Consider the following 18,142-nt stretch of genomic DNA (forward strand, 5'->3'; position numbering starts at 1 on the left):
AGAAACAAAACAGTAAAATAATCCACATAAGAGGTTACTATTTTTCAAGCCTGTTAACTTCATAAAACAATATTATGCAACAAATGGATTAAACAAGCTATTTTTCACTCAAAAATCTCATTTTCACATTATTTCACATTATTACATTGTTTTGAGATTATTACTATTTCCAACATTGTTCAGCATTTTACCTGAAGAATGACCTAAAGTGAAGAACTTTAGGCATATCAGAATCATAAAATTAAATGTATGAATAAATTAAACAATTATTCTAAAAGTACAGTTGCTTTTATTAGTAAAGTAATATATATTTGTCTTTATCTCATTTTTTCCAAGTTATAAATTATATGCAAATACATTGTTAATATTAAAATATTACATTAAAACCTCAGGGAGTACTTTTTCAAGTACTTCAATTTTACATCAGAGGGGTTCAGCTGACAAAAATGGTTAATTTAACATTTGATTACAGAGTACAGAGGATTAATTTTGATTATAACCCATGCAATTTCAGGACACCTGATGCCCAGACTGCACGCTATTACGTTAGCTGTAAGTAATGCTTTAAACCTCTCTTTCCCAATTATGATCCTGGAGCTCCTCGAACACGGCACACTTTTGTTCAGGTGCCTGACTGAGAGCAAAGAGTATTTGCTGAGAAACTCAAAATACAAAGACTACTTGGCATAAAAAAACAAAACAAACAAATACGAGTTCAAACACAATTTTATTATAAAAGACGGCATTGGAATATTACTTTCTTTAAACCTATTAAATCATTTAATTCCATAATGAACATTTAACATTTTCAACAGACATCAGCTTTTGTACAGAGCTATTGTCGTTACAGGAGATTCTTCTTTAATGAACCAGAAAGTCATATGTAGAAAAGCAGAGAGGAGACGGCTCGGTGTTGTATTGTGCTGTTATGAGACAAACACACAGACAGAAAGAACATAAACCTTCAGATGAGACAGAGACAAGAGATTTGCTTTCACAATCGCCCATAACAGCACACACAACACAATCGCCGATTTAAATAAAACAAGCTGAAATCATTAGCAAAGGTAGATCAGATGAATTCACCTCAACTACCCTTTACTGTGTAATTCAAATGTCTCCCAAATGCACATCCATTCACTCCTCCCGTCTGCTTCAACATCTCTCTGTCCTGGAGATGCATGTTCTGAAAGGACATTCAGTTGTACTGTTGTAGACGTGCGCTCTCTGATTCACAATGCTGGTATGATCAGCAAAAATGACAATCAGACTATCAATTCCACATCAGCTGTTCTACAGAGTTTATCATTCGTATTTTCATCCTCTCAGCTCAAACAAGTACACAAGCTTACAAATGAGCAGAACTGAAATTATGCCATTTAAATATTAAACCACAGTGTCTTGAAACAATGAAGTCCTGATTTTATAAACACTCACTGCAGATATAGACATCCTGAAGCCGTTCAGCCACACATTCAGCCTCATTCATTCTCAAATCCAAATCAAAAGTTAAATTACACACTTAATGAAGATATCTTGACAAACATCACATCACACAGCGCCCGCAGGCAGGAATGCATGTCTGAATGGCTAGAGTCATGTCTATGATCACACACGCGCTCACCTTAAACCTCAGATGGCAAATCAAAGACTGCATTGCACATTTCGCTTCAAGACCGATGCAGATGACTTTCAGCAGACACAATAACTGAATTAGAACTTCTAGACATTACGGGAGGTGGACGAGGAGCCATGACAATATCGTTTCGTAGAATTTTCTGCCAGAAACACAGTATGTGTGAGAATAAGGTGTGTATGCTGCTCAGGGAAACACGCTGATGCTCCCCAACCATTCAGTCCAAACAAACTCAAGTGCTCAGGCTTTACTGCTGGCCCTCCTTCTTCTCTCCCGTTTCTCCTCCGGAGCCGGAGCTGGAGCCGCTGCTGCCTTCTCTCTCTGACGCCATCTGTCCAGCACACACAGTGTCAGTGTTTCAATCATCAGCAGACAGACTGCACAAAAATAATAATGTATCAAACGTAAAAGATGCAATGTTCACAAAAGGTTACCTTCTTGTATGCCATCTCAAAGAGTTTGAGCGAGGCCTGCTGCAGGTTTGTGGCTGCTTGTTTGATGTTTTCTCCCGTCTCCGTGTCTTTCCGTGAGAGCAGATCTTGTACTTTAGCGATCTCCTCCTTCAGTTTGTTGCACTGCGGAAAGAGATCACAAATGTTCACACATCTCATCTAAAACACTGTTTTGAGCTCTTCAGACTGATAATCAGACAGCTGTAGTGTCAGACCTCGTCGGCGGGCAGCTGATCCTTAAACTCCTCCATCTTTGACTCTGTGTCGTGAACGATGCCCTCGGCCATGTTGACGGCTTCCACACGATCCTTCAATCAAAATCAGTTTAGATGTTCAAACAGGTTTTAAATGCGACAAATCAGACTTTGTCAGAACAATTTCTGCTAGTGACATCACATATTTGCAGAGCTGTGATTCTGAATCATCTGCAGATATTAACAGACGCTACCTTCCGTCTCCTGTCCTCCTCTGCGTACTTCTCAGCGTTCTTGATCATGTTTTCGATGTCGTCTTTGCTGAGGCCACCAGATGACTGGATGACAACTGAATGAAATGTGCAATAACATGCATGAGATCAATGTTTTTCACAAAAGACAACTTAAATGTAACATTTTTTGGGACTGTAAAAGAGTTTGGACACTACATGCTAGAAACAGGGTTCGTACAGATACTGTAAAATTAAATTCCAGGTCTTTCAAGGACTTTAAGCATTACTTTTTTGATTTTCAAGGACTTCAGAGATTAGAGATCTCACATCTCTTTCAAATTAAAACCACAGTTAATTTTAATGTGAAGCAAAAGATTCGCGAACCAGCTCCAAAGTCCTGATCTGAATCAAATAATTTGCAATATGCAAAGTTCCAATCTAAATCAAATGATTCGTGATGTACAATCTGAAGTCTGAAAATATTTGCGAATCAGAAAATATTTGTGATGTGTGAAAAAAAAAATCCGAAAATATTAGAATTCTGAAAATATTTGAGATACGTGACCCAATTGGAGCATTTTGAAACTTCGAAAGTGAATCACTTTGCGACAATGGTTTAACTGATGCAGAGTTTCACCCATCACTACGCACTTTTTAAAATAGTTAAAAGTAACGTCAAAATGAAAAAATGATTTCAATTTGGTCTGTTTTGATTGTGTTTTATTTATTTATTTTTTTTGCTAGTAAATCAGCTGAAATGATTAATCAAAGTCACATGTGTGAATCAATCAGAGCGGTTCCATCGTAAATGACTCACTCAATTGATTCGGTTCATCTTTTCTCGTCTTCAGCCATGTTTACACATTGTCAGTACTACTACTGGCTTAGCTCGCTAGTTTTGTGCGGGGGGGTTTTGTTTTAATAACAAATAAGCGAAAAAAGTATTTTCTTTTTGAATTGCATGAATTTTTTCTGGTTAACATTAACCAATAACCCCATAACATAAGTCATTTCAGAGGTGGTGCACATTTTATTTTAATAAAAGATTTAAAAAGGTTGATTTTTCATTTGGAAATAACATGTATCATTGATTTAGATTGCAGCTGATTTTTGTCTCGACTTACTCTGCTGTTCTCGGCCGGTGCCCTTGTCTTTAGCAGAGACGTGAACGATCCCGTTAGCGTCGATATCAAAGGTGACTTCAATCTGAGGAACACCACGAGGAGCCGGAGGGATGCCCACCTGTTCAGCACACAGAAACACCATGAGTGGACATGAAAAAACACATTCATTCTTGAACTTGCTTCCTAATTTAGCTGTGTAATGTGTATTATAAATATTGTTTGCTCTTTGACAAATTGCTCAGTTCTTCTTTTGTAAGTTGCTGTGGCTGAAAGTGTCTACTAAATGCATAATGGAAACCTGCATGTAAATGTGTTCTGTCCCAGAGCTCATACCAGGGTGAACTGTCCCAGAAGCTTGTTGTCTGCAGCCATCTCTCGCTCTCCCTGACAAACCTTGATCTCTACTTGAGTCTGTCCATCAGCGGCGGTAGAGAAAACCTGAGAAACACAACCAATGTTAATATCAATCCATATGAATACATTAAAGCAGAGCAACACATATTTGTGACATACATACGTGGGACATTTTAGCCTTTTGCCAATATATCTTATATTACCAATAATTATTATGTCCACTGATCAATATTTATGGGTATAAAAGCATTTATTAAATCTGTTTATCATACAAAAAATAATGTCTCTTCAGATGATTTGATTTAAACTGCTTAATTCATTTGGATTCCATTTATCATATTTTTGTGAACTTTTTGAAGCATCCAAGTTCTGGTGAACTGAACAGAAATCTCTCAGGTTTCATTAAATACCCTCATTTGTGTTTCAAAGATGAACAAAATGAGTTTTATGAGTATTCCTTTTTTGGTGAACCAACCCTCAGTTTCAATAAAGGTGATACTGAAAGCCACGTCTGATAGTGAGACTTAATTCAGTGACAACATCCATCTTACTAGAATGCACACTTGCAAGAAGCAAGACAAGGTTTGAGGGAAAAAAAGCTTTAAATAAAACACATTATTCACACTGCTGCTTAATTGAATGTTGTGGACATATCAGCCCTAGTCCACACAAACTCACATGTGCAATCATGAAGTTTAGTCTGTGATGTTCTTAGTTGCCTCAAATTTTAACAAAAAGAATTGGTGCTCATTTCTTCCCAAAGCAGTTTGCTCAACAAAACAAACATTAGTCTGTTTTTGCAATTTTAAATCACAAGATCCTACTGCTTTATTATCCTACCTGGCTCTTCTTGGTAGGAATGGTCGTGTTTCTGTTGATGAGTTTGGTGAAGACTCCTCCCAGAGTCTCAATGCCCAGAGACAGAGGAGTGACGTCCAGCAGCAGCACGTCGGTCACGTCTCCAGCCAGAACTCCTCCCTGGATGGCCGCTCCGATGGCCACGGCTTCATCTGGGTTCACGGACTTACTGGGAGCTCGACCGAACAGATCCTGAACCGTCTGCTGGACCTGAGGACGGACACGTGCAGGAATGAAGACGCTTTGCTTGAGGATTTCATCAGAATCTCTTTCAGTTCCGGTTCGACCCTTACCTTCGGCATTCGGGTCATTCCTCCGACCAGCAGCACTTCTCCAATGTCACTCTTGGAGACCTCTGCGTCCTGCATGGCCTTCTGACAGGGCGCCACGGTCCTGCGGATCAGATCCGCAACTATGCCCTCAAACTGAGCACGGGTGAGCTTCATGTTCAAGTGTTTGGGACCAGAGGCGTCCATCGTCAGGTACGGCAGGTTGATGTCCGTCTGTGTGCAGAAATATTACAATACAGTTACTAAAACAGTCTTCAAATACATGTAGTTCATTCATGGGTTGCTTTAAACAGCATTGAAGGAGCTAGTAGCACCATCTAGTGGCCATGTGTGAGACATCTTCAGCAGGCCAATATAAAGTAGTGCATAATGCATTACTCACCAGTTAATTTTACAATGCATGGTTGTAAAAACAAAACACAAAGGTTGCAATATAAATCACTAATGTTTAGTGTGATGTGCTTGTGATCTTTCAGTGTCTTGCAGCAGCTCTGTTCATAATTTATGCTGATCTACACATTCTCCATCTCTGCAAAGGCAGAGAGATTGGGTCACTTATATCAGTTTTCTTCAAACCTGTTCCTGGAGACCCACGCTGCATCCAAAATCAAATACTTCCCCACTATACAGTATGTGAATATCAGTACACCAGAGTGTTGTACATCTGAATTCACAGTATCCATAAAGCAGCCACTTACCTGCAGAGAGGACGACAGCTCACACTTGGCCTTCTCAGCAGCCTCTCTCACCCTCTGCAGTGCCATGTTGTCTTTGGTCAGATCCACTCCAGACTGCAATGACACGACACACAACTTCAGACCACACATAAACCACATCAGACCAGCTCACCAGAGATCAACAAGCAGCACTAACCATCTGACAGCTTTCCATCATACCTAAACGCACTGCCAAAAATCCTGCAAAGCATTCATGCGGTCCTCTACTAATGTGTTTTAAGAGCAACTAATCAATCATGCCAAATGAAATGCCATTAATTATGCAGAATTAAACAATTCAAATCAGTCATCTATATTACAGTTTTTCTCAGTCGCTTTGGTGCATTTCTCACAACACTATTTACATTTGCACAACATTTACTTCAACCTCCACAACATTTAGTCATTTGTGCACATCATAGTAGCAGTTTCTCATTCCTTCCAACAAATTGCAAATGCTTTTGGACATGCATCAATTGCTTTCATACAACTCTCTGCTGTTTTATAACATTATCATTTGCTTATGTCATGTCAGTCAAAATTAACTAAACTTGTGAATGCTGAATAGTCATTCCATATAAAACTAATAGTCCTCATTTCATTGCTTGAGTCATTACATACAAAAATGTTGAACTAGTTGTCAAAATCTGTCAAGCAAATTTTATAAAAAATTTTAAATCTTTTTATTCCTAAAAATGTCTTCTAAATTGAACAATTTCTGCAAATGTGCATGAATGATTTACAGACCTATGTATGTTGTAGGTTCAGTTCCAATATGTACTGCAATATTGTTTACAGTTGTGCACAGCTCTACCCAAAGGGAGTTTATGTTTGTTGTAAATAAGGGTGTATTTATTCGTTTGCACAATGCTTTGAATAAATTAGAACTGCAAAGAGCATATGCAGTAAAAATGTGAAACATACATATTCAGTGTCTTGTACTCAGATACCTCACTAAATACAGTAATGTCTAACTTTACTGTAGTTTTCAAATGGCTGTGCAAATAGTATAGTGCTGTCTTGAGCACTTTCGGGAAGTGTCACCAAAATCGGACTTTTTTGCACTGGAAAAAATTTACAGAGTAAACTGTCATAATGAAAACATGACAAAGCCATTTGACTATCTTGTTCATAAACAATGGTGTCAGGACTTTTCATCTTGATGACACTGACATTTCATTGACATGAATACTTGCTTTTGAGGAATGAGCTATCCATTTTGAGCAAGTGACACGCTTTTGCAGGTTATCAGCTAGGTTTTGCAGTTTGTACTAATTGTTTTGAGAAATGCATTAACTGTTGTGCAAATGTAAATAGTGTTGTGAGAAATGCACCAAAGCGACTGAGAAAAACTGTACTCTATTATCTAAGCAAGCTTTGCTGCCTGCTTATGAGAAGTTATTTCAGTTAAACACATCTGTAAAAATGTATTAATTACCAACAACTCACTGCAGTCAACGTATTAATAGTTTTTGCATTCTATAATGAGGGTTAAAATTAACAGTACACAGATGATCTTTGGCCAGTTCTGAGCAAATTAGAACCTAGACTATTTTTTTTCTTAAATGATATTTAATTGACAAGTAATGGATATATTTCTCTTATCATTGTGTCCATCACTGTTGCAATCGGTCTCAAGCTGTAATCTTTGATAGTAACAACTGTTTTTAAACATAACTTAAAATTTTACAAAATGTAAAGACTTGAGCTGAATGATGGGGGTTTCATAAGCCTTTACAAATAAACAAATGGTATCAACTGATATTATTATTAAAATATTGTTATTATAGGCCTCATTTGCTAATTGTTGCACTAATAAATACACACAAGTTTGTTTTTTGGGAGGACGGACACAAACAAACCTCTCTCTTGAACTCCTTCACTATATGTCTGAGAAGATGCTGATCGAAATCTTCACCGCCCAAGAATGTGTCTCCATTGGTGGATTTCACCTCGAAAACACCCTTCTGGATCTCCAGGACAGAGATATCAAACGTCCCACCACCGAGATCATAGACAGCAATTCTAGGAAGACGACAGTAATATTCTTTTGAACGAAGTCAAAGCACACAATATCATGTCAAACAACATGCAGAAGTATAAAGACTTTTCAGGCGATGTCATTGTTTTTTTTTACTAAGAGCATGTCATTGGCCAGATTCACCATGACTAACTATAAGACGACACAGGGCTCCAGACTGAGACTAAATTGCTGCATTATGCAATTTTTTTCCCTCAGTGTGTGACTAAATGGTTCCACCACAAATTCGTTTTGGATTTATGAATTTACTGCAGTATCACTAACAGCAACTATAGTATTATATCATAAAAACGGGATTTTTTTTTTTTTTTTTTTATTTTATTATTTATGTAGACATACTTATTAATACAAACATACTAAAAGAGAAATGTAATATACTCACAGCATTTTTGTTAATGAGCTATAGCAGTTTCTGTGCATTTGTATTTATACTAAATGCACTTAGGCTACTGTTTCTCATAAATAACACAGCAACTGTGCAGTTACTTCTTGTCCATGTTGGGGAGATGCAAAGTGTGATTTTATGGTGTTATGATATACAAATAAATGACACTATAGGAAACCAACAGGTAATTTTAATAAGACTACAGTCCTAACTCAAGTCACCCTATAATTTTACCCTATAAAATTAAAGCTTTAACAGTTTTTACCCATGTCTTTGTTAATGTAAATAAGTTTACATCCACATCCAACTCCAGCTACCATCAAAATATCTTACATCAATAATTAATATTTAGCATGTATTATTTGTTCTAACATTTACATCATGGCAATACATACAATGAGCGTTTCTGAGTGAATTGGTTTAATGGTCTACAGACTCATTGACACTCCAGGCTGCAGTATCAGCAAACATAAAGCGGTATTGAGAATCCCTAACTATATTGGTATGTAGTATGCATATCTAATACTTACACTTTGTCCTGAGTCTTGTCCAGTCCGTATGCTAAAGCAGCAGCTGTCGGCTCATTAATAACACGCAGCACATTTAAACCTGCAATCTGTCCAGCATCCTTCGTCGCCTATAGACAAATAAGATATTAAAGACAGTCAATTAAAAACAGACATAGATTTGGTAAATCAAAGCTGGCTCACAATGTTCTCCGCATGAGCAAATAATGAGAACTCACATATGCATAAACAGTTTAGTTAATCTAGTAGAAAGTGAAATCAGACAGTGAATGTGTGTCACACCTGTCTCTGAGAGTCATTGAAGTAAGCAGGTACTGTAATAACAGCGTTCTTCACCGTATGACCCAGGTAGCTCTCTGAAAACAGACAAACAGTGGTTTGTTGCAGCTGTTGATCATTTGTTTTAGGAGTGTTTTGTTCAGGCAGACAAACTGACCTGCGGTTTCCTTCATCTTCATGAGGACAAAGGCTCCGGCCTGACTGGGCGAGTACAGTTTACCGTGGGCTTCCAGCCAGGCGTCTCCATTAGAGGCACGCACGATCTTATAGGGCACATTTTTCCTGTCAATTACAGCAAAGTTCAGCATTTAGTTGAACACAACGAATAAATCAAAGAATTAACAATCAATATATATGGACATAAATTTTAAAAAAGGAACCGTACAAATCTTTTTGAACTTCAGGGTCGTCGTAGCGGCGTCCAATCAGACGTTTAGTAGCGTAGAGAGTGTTGTTGGGGTTGGTGACAGCCTGGCGTTTGGCCGGCATTCCCACGAGTCTCTCTCCATCAGCCGTGAAGGCCACCACTGACGGAGTCGTCCTTGCTCCCTCTGCATTCTCCAGGACCTGTTACCATAACATAACACGACTCAGTTCAACTGCTTATTCACTGAACATCAGTCTCAGGCAGACAGCAGTAGCAGTGACTTACAGGCGAATTGAACTCTGTTCAACATGAATGAACTTCAAACTATTATTGATCTGAACTGAAACAACGATGAACCGACTAGAGCTGAACAACAGAGCTGTTTTACAGCAGAATCTGAACATCTTCCATTTGCTCATAGTTTTCAGATCATCAGCGCTTTATGCATAATGTAGAGAGAGAATGTGTACATTGGTTGCCAGGTTGGGAAGATCAAGTAAACCACTGGCCAGAAAATGCATTAATATGACCGAGGACCACAAAACCAGTCTTAAGTAGCACAGGTATATTTGTATCAATTGCCAAAAATACATTGAATGGGTCAAAAGTATTTCTTTTTTTTTTTTTTTTTTTTTTTTTGCCAAAAATCATTAGGATATTAAATAAAGATCATGTTCCATGAAGATATTTTGTAAATTTCCTACCATAAATATATCTAAACTTTTTTGTAATTTTCTAATTAAACTTTTTTTTAATTAGTAATATGCATTTGGACAACTTTAAAGGTGATTTTCTCAATATTTCGATTTTTTGCATTCAGATTACAGATTTTCAAATAGCTGTATCTCGACCCTGCCCTATCCTAACAAACCATTCATCAATGGAAAGCGAATTTATTCAGCTTTCAATTGATGTATAAATCTCAATTTCAAAGAATTGACCCTTATGACTGGTTTTGTGGTCCAGGGTCACTAATTTCAGAGAAAAGCTCTGATTGTGGGGGTTTAAATATCTTCTCCAGTTATAACACATGTGCAGTGATCATCTCTGATTAATTTTAAACACTCCAGGCAGGTAAAGCTGTGTCCCATGTCTCAAGAATGTGATGTTGATCATCCATACAGCTCCAATTTCATTCACCTTGAATTAAATGTGTCCTTAGTCACAGTCTGCAAAAACTTTTCCCTGGTGTTTTAGTTTGGTGTTTACTTTACTCACAAGGCCCGTAAGAGCTGAAACATACGCGCTACATATTTGTGAACATCTTGTGTTGAGGTTAATATCAAGCATCTGATGAAGGATGAATTGCTGACAGCTCATTCATCTGTTTGGTTGCCAGGCCTAGGTTTTAACCACTAAATGTGAGCAACATGAGTTCTAGCTCACCTTTGCTTGTTTTCCCTCCATCACAGCCACGCAGGAGTTGGTGGTTCCCAGGTCAATGCCAATGACGGCGCCTCTGATCGCCTCCGACCTGAAACACCATCCGTCAGCTCACACACTCGCTCACAGACCTTCAATGATCAACGGTCACGTTCTTAACAAACCCGTTAATACTCACGCATAATGACGTCTGGCTGTGGTCTGAAGAGTCTGTTGTGTCAATCCATTCCAACAAGCCTAACAAAACCAGAAAAAAGGTCAAAATATGAAACAAAAAGAGGAAAAGGCAATATGAAAGGCTGTAGTGCAGTAAGTCATAACATGCTGTAAGTCAAAGCTAAGTCTGACCATGTGGTTTAATGCCATACAATCCACGTGATTCTCTTCAGTCAATGATAATTTGCCATAATAGCAACATCACTTCAAATATGCAGAACGTATCACTTATGAATAAGTAGTTTAACAGTAAAACACAGAGATGCAGGTTAGCTCATCTCAGAACCCAGTCAGGATGCTTCAGGACACTTGATGAAGGTCATTCACACACACCAATGAATGACCTACACTACTATTCACACATGGAAAAACACTGTCCAGAAGGTATAACAGCTATTCTTTATAATTCATCATCATATCTCTTAAACCACTTAACGTTACATAATTTGTCGCAAAGCAGAGAGGAGGCTGATCACATGAACGACCGGGCCTTTCCAAACGCGTGGGGCAAATAATTCATCTAAAGCTTCGCTTTACACCGTTTTCATGATTCTGACAGATTTATATTATGTGTACTACTACATCAACTTACTACAAATCACGTCAGCCAAATGTCATTAACACATATTCAACAGATCCCAGCACCAGCCCCGCGCACTGCAAACTACAGCCCGGATCACGCAGTGAACGCGAACAAACGTGAGAACGACACACAGACACGAACCAACACCTCTACTACACAACCAATCTGCCAGCACTCTTTAAGATCACTCAGTGTTAGTGCAGAAGTCGCTCACCTTCTTGATGAGATCAGACACACTGCTGCAGGATTTCTGAGAGCACGACACACTCCTCACCGCTGTTCTCGCCGCAGACAACATCTTTGACTTATTTGATGGCTAAATTCAGATGAACGCTGAGAAGAGCTTTTTGTAAAGCAGCTGAATGTCAAAGAAATGAACTCTGGCGGGTCAATCTCAGGCCCTGTGCTGTCAGTAGCGCTCGCACTGAAGTCTCACCGACGCTCTTCTAGAATTATCCAACACCACATGGCGTTCAGAAGGACCTCATAGCAGCTCACGGAGCGCCTGAACAGAATTTGACATTCCGTTTTCATTTTAAATAACAGTGTTGTTTAATGCAGTTGTTCACTGTGTATTATATGCTATTGTTGTCTAAAGTGATATTCATATGAGTCAAACACACGATTAAATAATTTTTGAATGACAGAGTAAATAAGGCATATATGTAGACGTCAAAGACTACAATCCTGAAGGTCATACCAAAATGTTTCGTAGTCATTACATCATATTGCGCTCTCATGCAATTAATGTCATTATTACATTCTGCCGGGGTAAACATTAAATTTGGGTATTAGGATTCAGATCCTAAAAAAGAAAATATATATTTTTATTATTAATTTAATTATAAATATCAACTTTACATTAACAAATGCAAATTCACACCTCTTCTCTATCTTTTTAAAGGAACTGAAAAATTACCCCTGAATGTTATTTTAGTCTCAACTAATATTAAAATTCATGTTAAAATTTGTAATTATGTATTGAAATATTATTATTGAATAAATAATATTGTCATATTATATTACTATATTAGTCACATTTCACATTCATTGATGTGAATTTACAAACCAAGCCTTTTTTCACTTGTTCTTCAATAAACTAATATGAAGTTTCATAAAAAGTTTCTTTTGGTCCCTTTTCTCTCTTACAGGCATCAGAATTATGTGATTCTCAGTTCAGACAACATTCAGCACACACTCAGGTTATAAGATGAATTTGAATGAAATGATGAATTAAATGCAGATTCCCTCTCTGACAGTAGGTGTTCTTATGGAAAAGCAAAAACTGTTACCCCTTAAAACGGGGCTCACCAGACTCTGTCTTGGAGGGCCGATGTCCTGCAGAGTTAAGCTCCAACTTGCCTTAACACAGTTTCAGTTATACCTAGTAAGACTTTGATTAGTTGGTAAGGTGTGTTTGATTATGGTTGGAGCTAAACTCTGCAGGACACCGGCCCTCCAGGACAGAGTCTGGTGACCCCTGCCTTAAAACAAAGCAGCCTTCTCTAGCACTCTTCATTGTTGCGAAAAATCCAAGTAATTACAGTAGGCTACAACACTCGTTCAGCTTTTTGTATTCGCAATAATGTTAATCAAACAATACCACGTATTTATAGACACAGACATTTGTTTACACTTATAAGTAGCCTATACGTATCACATTTTAATCGGGACTAACATAGTCCAGAACAGTAAAAATACATACATATAAAGATCTATATATATATATATATATATACATATTTGTAACTTTTTTTTGTCTTATTATATTTAAATGTTCAAGGATCTTTTTGTTATTTGATAAAGGGTCATACACTTGTTATTAAGAGGACAATACTAAATTTTGGGTTTCTTTTTTAACCTGTTTTTGTAATGGAATTCATTCAAAAGTTTGTCAAATCAAGTGCCCTTCACATCCACTAGAGGGCACCCCTCCCTACTCCATTGCCATTCCATCCTGGACTCCATTTCCCACAATTCTTTGCCCGGTCTCTCCTCTTTGCCCCTCTGCCTTGTTTGTCTCTAAGGTTCCCCTTAATGGTTTCTATGGTGTTTAATTAGCTCTTCCCCCTTGTTACCCTGTTATCCCGTTTCTCTCTCCCTATTTATACTCTGTGCATATCTCTGTGTCCTTGTGAAGTTTTGTATGTTACTAATGCATTTTGCACTATTGACTATCAGTTCTATGGTTTTAACCGTTGCCTGTTGTCTGGATTAGCCTGTTAGCCTGAATTTCCTGCCTGGTGTTTTGTGTTGTACTGTTTACCCTGTGTTTATGGCCTCTTGCCTGTTTATTGGACTACAGCTTTGCATTACCCTTTAATAAATGCTGCATTTGGATCCTCAAGCTGTAGTCTCAGAACAGTTTTGTAACATTATTATTGTCATCATTTTGTCTTGGTGGTGATGTGGAGAGGAAGACTAGAGGGATGCACTTTCTCTTCACTCTGCTTTACACTCCCTACACTGAGAATCCCAAGAAGTGCAGTTCCCTTTTTGAGGCTGTACAAAAGAGTTTCTAAGTCTTGACAGTAAAAAGTGTACAGCTCGAATTCAGTCACAGAGAACAGAGTGTTGTAGTCAGAAATACATGCACGCTGTTCCACATAGCTTGGGTTGTTTAAATGTTTCTTTTGTTACGACCTGCTCCATTCTAGGGTTGTAGAGGAGTGAGTGTTGGAGTTCCCTTCTCCCATTCCAACAGCCCCAATGATCAGCCACAAGCACTTTAAAATCAGAATAAAAGGAAGAAAAAGGAACTCAAGGATATACTGACAAAATAACGTAATTGCAGGTGTCATTATTTAAGTTACCTGCAATCAATCAAACAATCAATAGAAGAGGTTTACCAAACTCCATATCTAATACAAAGTTTACGACACTGTTGTGTGCTGTGTGAGAAGTTTTCTGTGCATGCACATACACATTGTATCGTTAGACATTTTTGGTATTATAGTCTGTCCAACAGGTTGAAACATGAAGGTAGAGTTACAGATTAGCTAGCAGTAGACAACTGACTTATAAATGACCGTTTGCATGGCGTCTGCAGTCCTAGCAAATGGGATGTTGGATACCATGGTCATCATCTTGCAGCCCGAGCTCCTGTAACACTAGGATCCACTTGTAACTTGTAATGCTTGTGCAAGGAGTGGAAAGAAAGTCAGTTTTACATAGCAGATCCTTAGCAGCACTGAAAGCACATACATAATCATTACTCCATACAAACCTTTTTGACATACTGAAGACCTTGGTTATTCCAGAATGCATTTTGATTTTAGGGTCAGATCAGGATCTGTCGTAGCATCAGTGCATGCGGCCAGTGTAGGATAAGGCTTTTGCTTTCCACAGCTAACTGTTTCCTGTAAATTAACTTCCTCAAATTCTAACTTAGGTTAAGGACCATCTAGGAAAACTGACCGATTACATGATAATCCATAGTGAAGGTCATTAATTAGATAAACCTACACTTTTGTGCTTGAAAACCAAAATAAATGGCAATAAAACACTCAAGGTTAGAGATCAGACTGATCGTTAGGTTTGTTCACCACAATAATGAAATGATACACCATCCACTGGCAATTTTGAAGAGACACCCAATTTGACCAGCACAACTAATTTTCTTAGAAAACAGCTAGTTACTATATTCCTCAAGCACCAACTTCACGTTCAACAAATCGCAGTTATCAATATCATAATATCATTTTGCTGAGGTGAGTCAATGCAACAACAAACACACACACACACACACACAGACACACAAGAATGAATCTTGTTATCCCTCCTGATCTTTTGAGACCATGAGCAAGATAAGGTGCGGAGATGAATCATCACTTAATTCAGTCAAATGGTTGATAAGTCCCCCCTGTCCACAGGAATTGCCCTAATGTCTTCTTGATGAGGGCAGTAAAGGGTTCTGCAGTGGAGCTGAAACTCTATAAATATTTGCAAACCCAGGAAAACACTGTACTTGTTTGACAAAGCAAGGCTGGGGCCAGTTCAAGACTGCACGGGTCTTGCCAGGATCCATCTGAATGCTGCTATTGGAGTCAATTGACCTGTGGAAGGAGATAGTGGGTAAATAAAATTCACTCTTCTCCAGTCTCACAAAGAGGATGTTCATTAGCAGTTGAGACAACACCTGCTGCATATGCTGGAAGTGATCTTGGTAAAAACAGAAGAAGACTGAGGTAAACAACAAACTGGTTAGACATTACCCCAAGAATATTGCTGGAATTGCCTGGAAAACGGCTGGGGCACATACTAGCCCAAGGAGCATTACCTAATATTTGCAATGGCCGGTCAGCACAAATTCTGACCAGGTTGTAGGTCTAGTTTGTTTAATATTGTTGCACCTTGTAGGAGTCTGAATGCTCATCAGTGGCAGTGGGTAATGATTCTTCACACTGCCACCCTTCTTCCCCACAAAGAAAAATAGAGCTTTCTGCTGGTGAGGTTATGGGGTCCTCCACTGAGGCTCTTACTGAGGCAGAGAGAATAGCCTTCCACAAAATGGACAAGTTCCAGGGAGCAGTTCAGTGGAGCAACTGTAAAAAAATGGCCAGAACCTCTGTAGATAGGACAGGGGACTCAGAAAGAGCAGACAGCAATTTATAAAAGGCCACTGGTGACTTAGATGAATGACAGAGAGACAATCCAGACACAGAACAGTTAGGCCCCCATTAAAGGATTAAAGTCAACACAAAAGAATTAATTTAAAAAAAAGTATCTCTTCTCTACAAGAACCAATGTGAACGTGGCAAAATTTAGTGCACTAGCCTACCTGGCCAAATTGGCCTCCTGATTAATGTGGTAATAGCCAGGGGATCATGGAGAGTAATGGGCTGAATGCTGAAATCTGTAGTCAGCATAAAGTCCATGGAATTCTATGAAGGCTATAACAGGGGTGCTCAACCCTGGTCCTGGAGATCGACTTTCCTGCAGAGTTCAGCTCCAACCCTGACCAAACACACCTGAATCAGCTAATTAGGATCTCAAGCAGCACTTGATAATTACAGACAGGTGTGTTTGATTAGAGTTGGAACTAAACTCTGCAGGAAGGTCGATCTCCAGGAACAGGGTTGGGCACCCCTGGGCTATAACCTATGAAGCTTATTAAGTTTGTTACCCAGGAGAATGAGACAAAAAAAGTCAAAAGCCAGAAGTTTATTCTTGTCCCAGCCCCCTTATTCTTGGGTTAGAGCTGTCTTTTCTCGGCAGTTCAGGGTAGCTGGATTGGAAGTGTCTTTGACTTTGATTTACTTTTACTTTGAATACTTTATTAATCCCAAAGGGAAATTCACATGTCACAGCTCATCACACAATAAACAAAGAAACAATAAATGAAATAAAATGAAATAAAATAAAATAAAATAAAATAAAATAAAATAAAATAAAATAAAATACTGCACAATACCATATTTCATACAACTCCACCTTGCTATCAAGCATCAAAGTACACACTACACCATGTTATACAAAAATATATAAGATTCTACATAAATCATCTAATGTGACACTGATTATATAATCTAATAGCTGTTGGCAAAAATGACTTTTTATATTGTTCCTTATAGCAGTGGGGATGAATTAATCTTGAGCTAAAAGAACTCACACAGGCTCGAACCATTTTATGAAGAAGATGACAATCTTGATTCATTATATTGACCAATATATCAATCATTCTGTCCTGTGCTATCTCATCAATAGTGGGTAACACACAACCCACAACAGAACCTTTTTATCTTTTTATCAGCTTATTGAGTTTGTTCTTCTCCTTCTTCAGTAATCCTTTCTTCTCTCTCTTACATGTGTCCCTCTCGGCCTGTGATAACGAGACCTCCCCAGCTGTATGGTCTCCTCAGAACACCGAGTCAGTAAGAGAGACCACTGAACCAGTGGAGGTGTAAATGTCAGGCAGTGGAGGCTTACGATGACATTTACTTTAATGATCTTGGATGCAGTTGGTTGCATTGATTAAAGACTCCAAGTCAATGTCCAAGTCTCTGTAGGCCAGCTCATCATTTAACTTATATGATAAGGGGTGATGGAATGCTGCTTTCAGGGCTATTCCAAGTCACTTCCTGTGGCTAGAGTGGTGCACTCTGTGGTGTAGAGCTCGATGCCGAGCTCCATGTTTGAGTTGAAGCAGTCGATGACCAACCTCTGCTGCATTGACGGGGTGGTGGAAAACCTTTTTCATCTCTGCTATGAGGAGGTCACTGCTGATCGTGAGAAGGAACTGCTGCTTCCAGAGAGCCGTAGCTTTCCACAAAAAGGGTTATGTTACTGGAGGGGTCAGCCGAGGGGTACCTTGAGACTGGGTTGGAATGACTAAAGCGGCTTAAGATATGAACTTGCCACCTAGAGATGGAGAATCTCAGTCAGAATCTGTTCATGCTTGTGAATGGCAGTGGCTTGACCATATACCATAGCTGGGATGCGTTACACACTGGAGGGAGGAGTCGATTCTTCTGATGAGTCTACTTTGATGGTTCAAATCCTGCT

At 38.6% G+C, this 18,142-nt stretch overlaps 1 protein-coding gene across 1 annotated transcript; it reads right to left on the minus strand.

The window, feature by feature from the left end:
* Window positions 1–708: 708 nt before the first annotated feature.
* hspa9 (heat shock protein 9) lies at window positions 709–12,101 on the minus strand. Its single transcript, XM_051127155.1, has 17 exons — window positions 11,853–12,101; window positions 11,018–11,076; window positions 10,843–10,930; window positions 9,475–9,656; window positions 9,247–9,371; window positions 9,093–9,166; window positions 8,814–8,920; window positions 7,720–7,882; window positions 5,840–5,932; window positions 5,145–5,354; window positions 4,834–5,061; window positions 3,973–4,077; window positions 3,640–3,757; window positions 2,537–2,631; window positions 2,304–2,396; window positions 2,071–2,211; window positions 709–1,967 (listed from the first exon to the last, which is right to left on the minus strand). The coding sequence occupies exons 1-17, from the start codon at window positions 11,934–11,936 to the stop codon at window positions 1,884–1,886; spliced, it is 2,049 nt and encodes a 682-aa protein (XP_050983112.1). The 5' UTR covers window positions 11,937–12,101; the 3' UTR covers window positions 709–1,883.
* Between the last annotated feature and the right edge of the window lie 6,041 nt (window positions 12,102–18,142).

Source organism: Labeo rohita, chromosome 14 (assembly GCF_022985175.1).
Source record: "Labeo rohita strain BAU-BD-2019 chromosome 14, IGBB_LRoh.1.0, whole genome shotgun sequence".
Taxonomy (NCBI): Eukaryota; Metazoa; Chordata; class Actinopteri; order Cypriniformes; family Cyprinidae; genus Labeo; species Labeo rohita.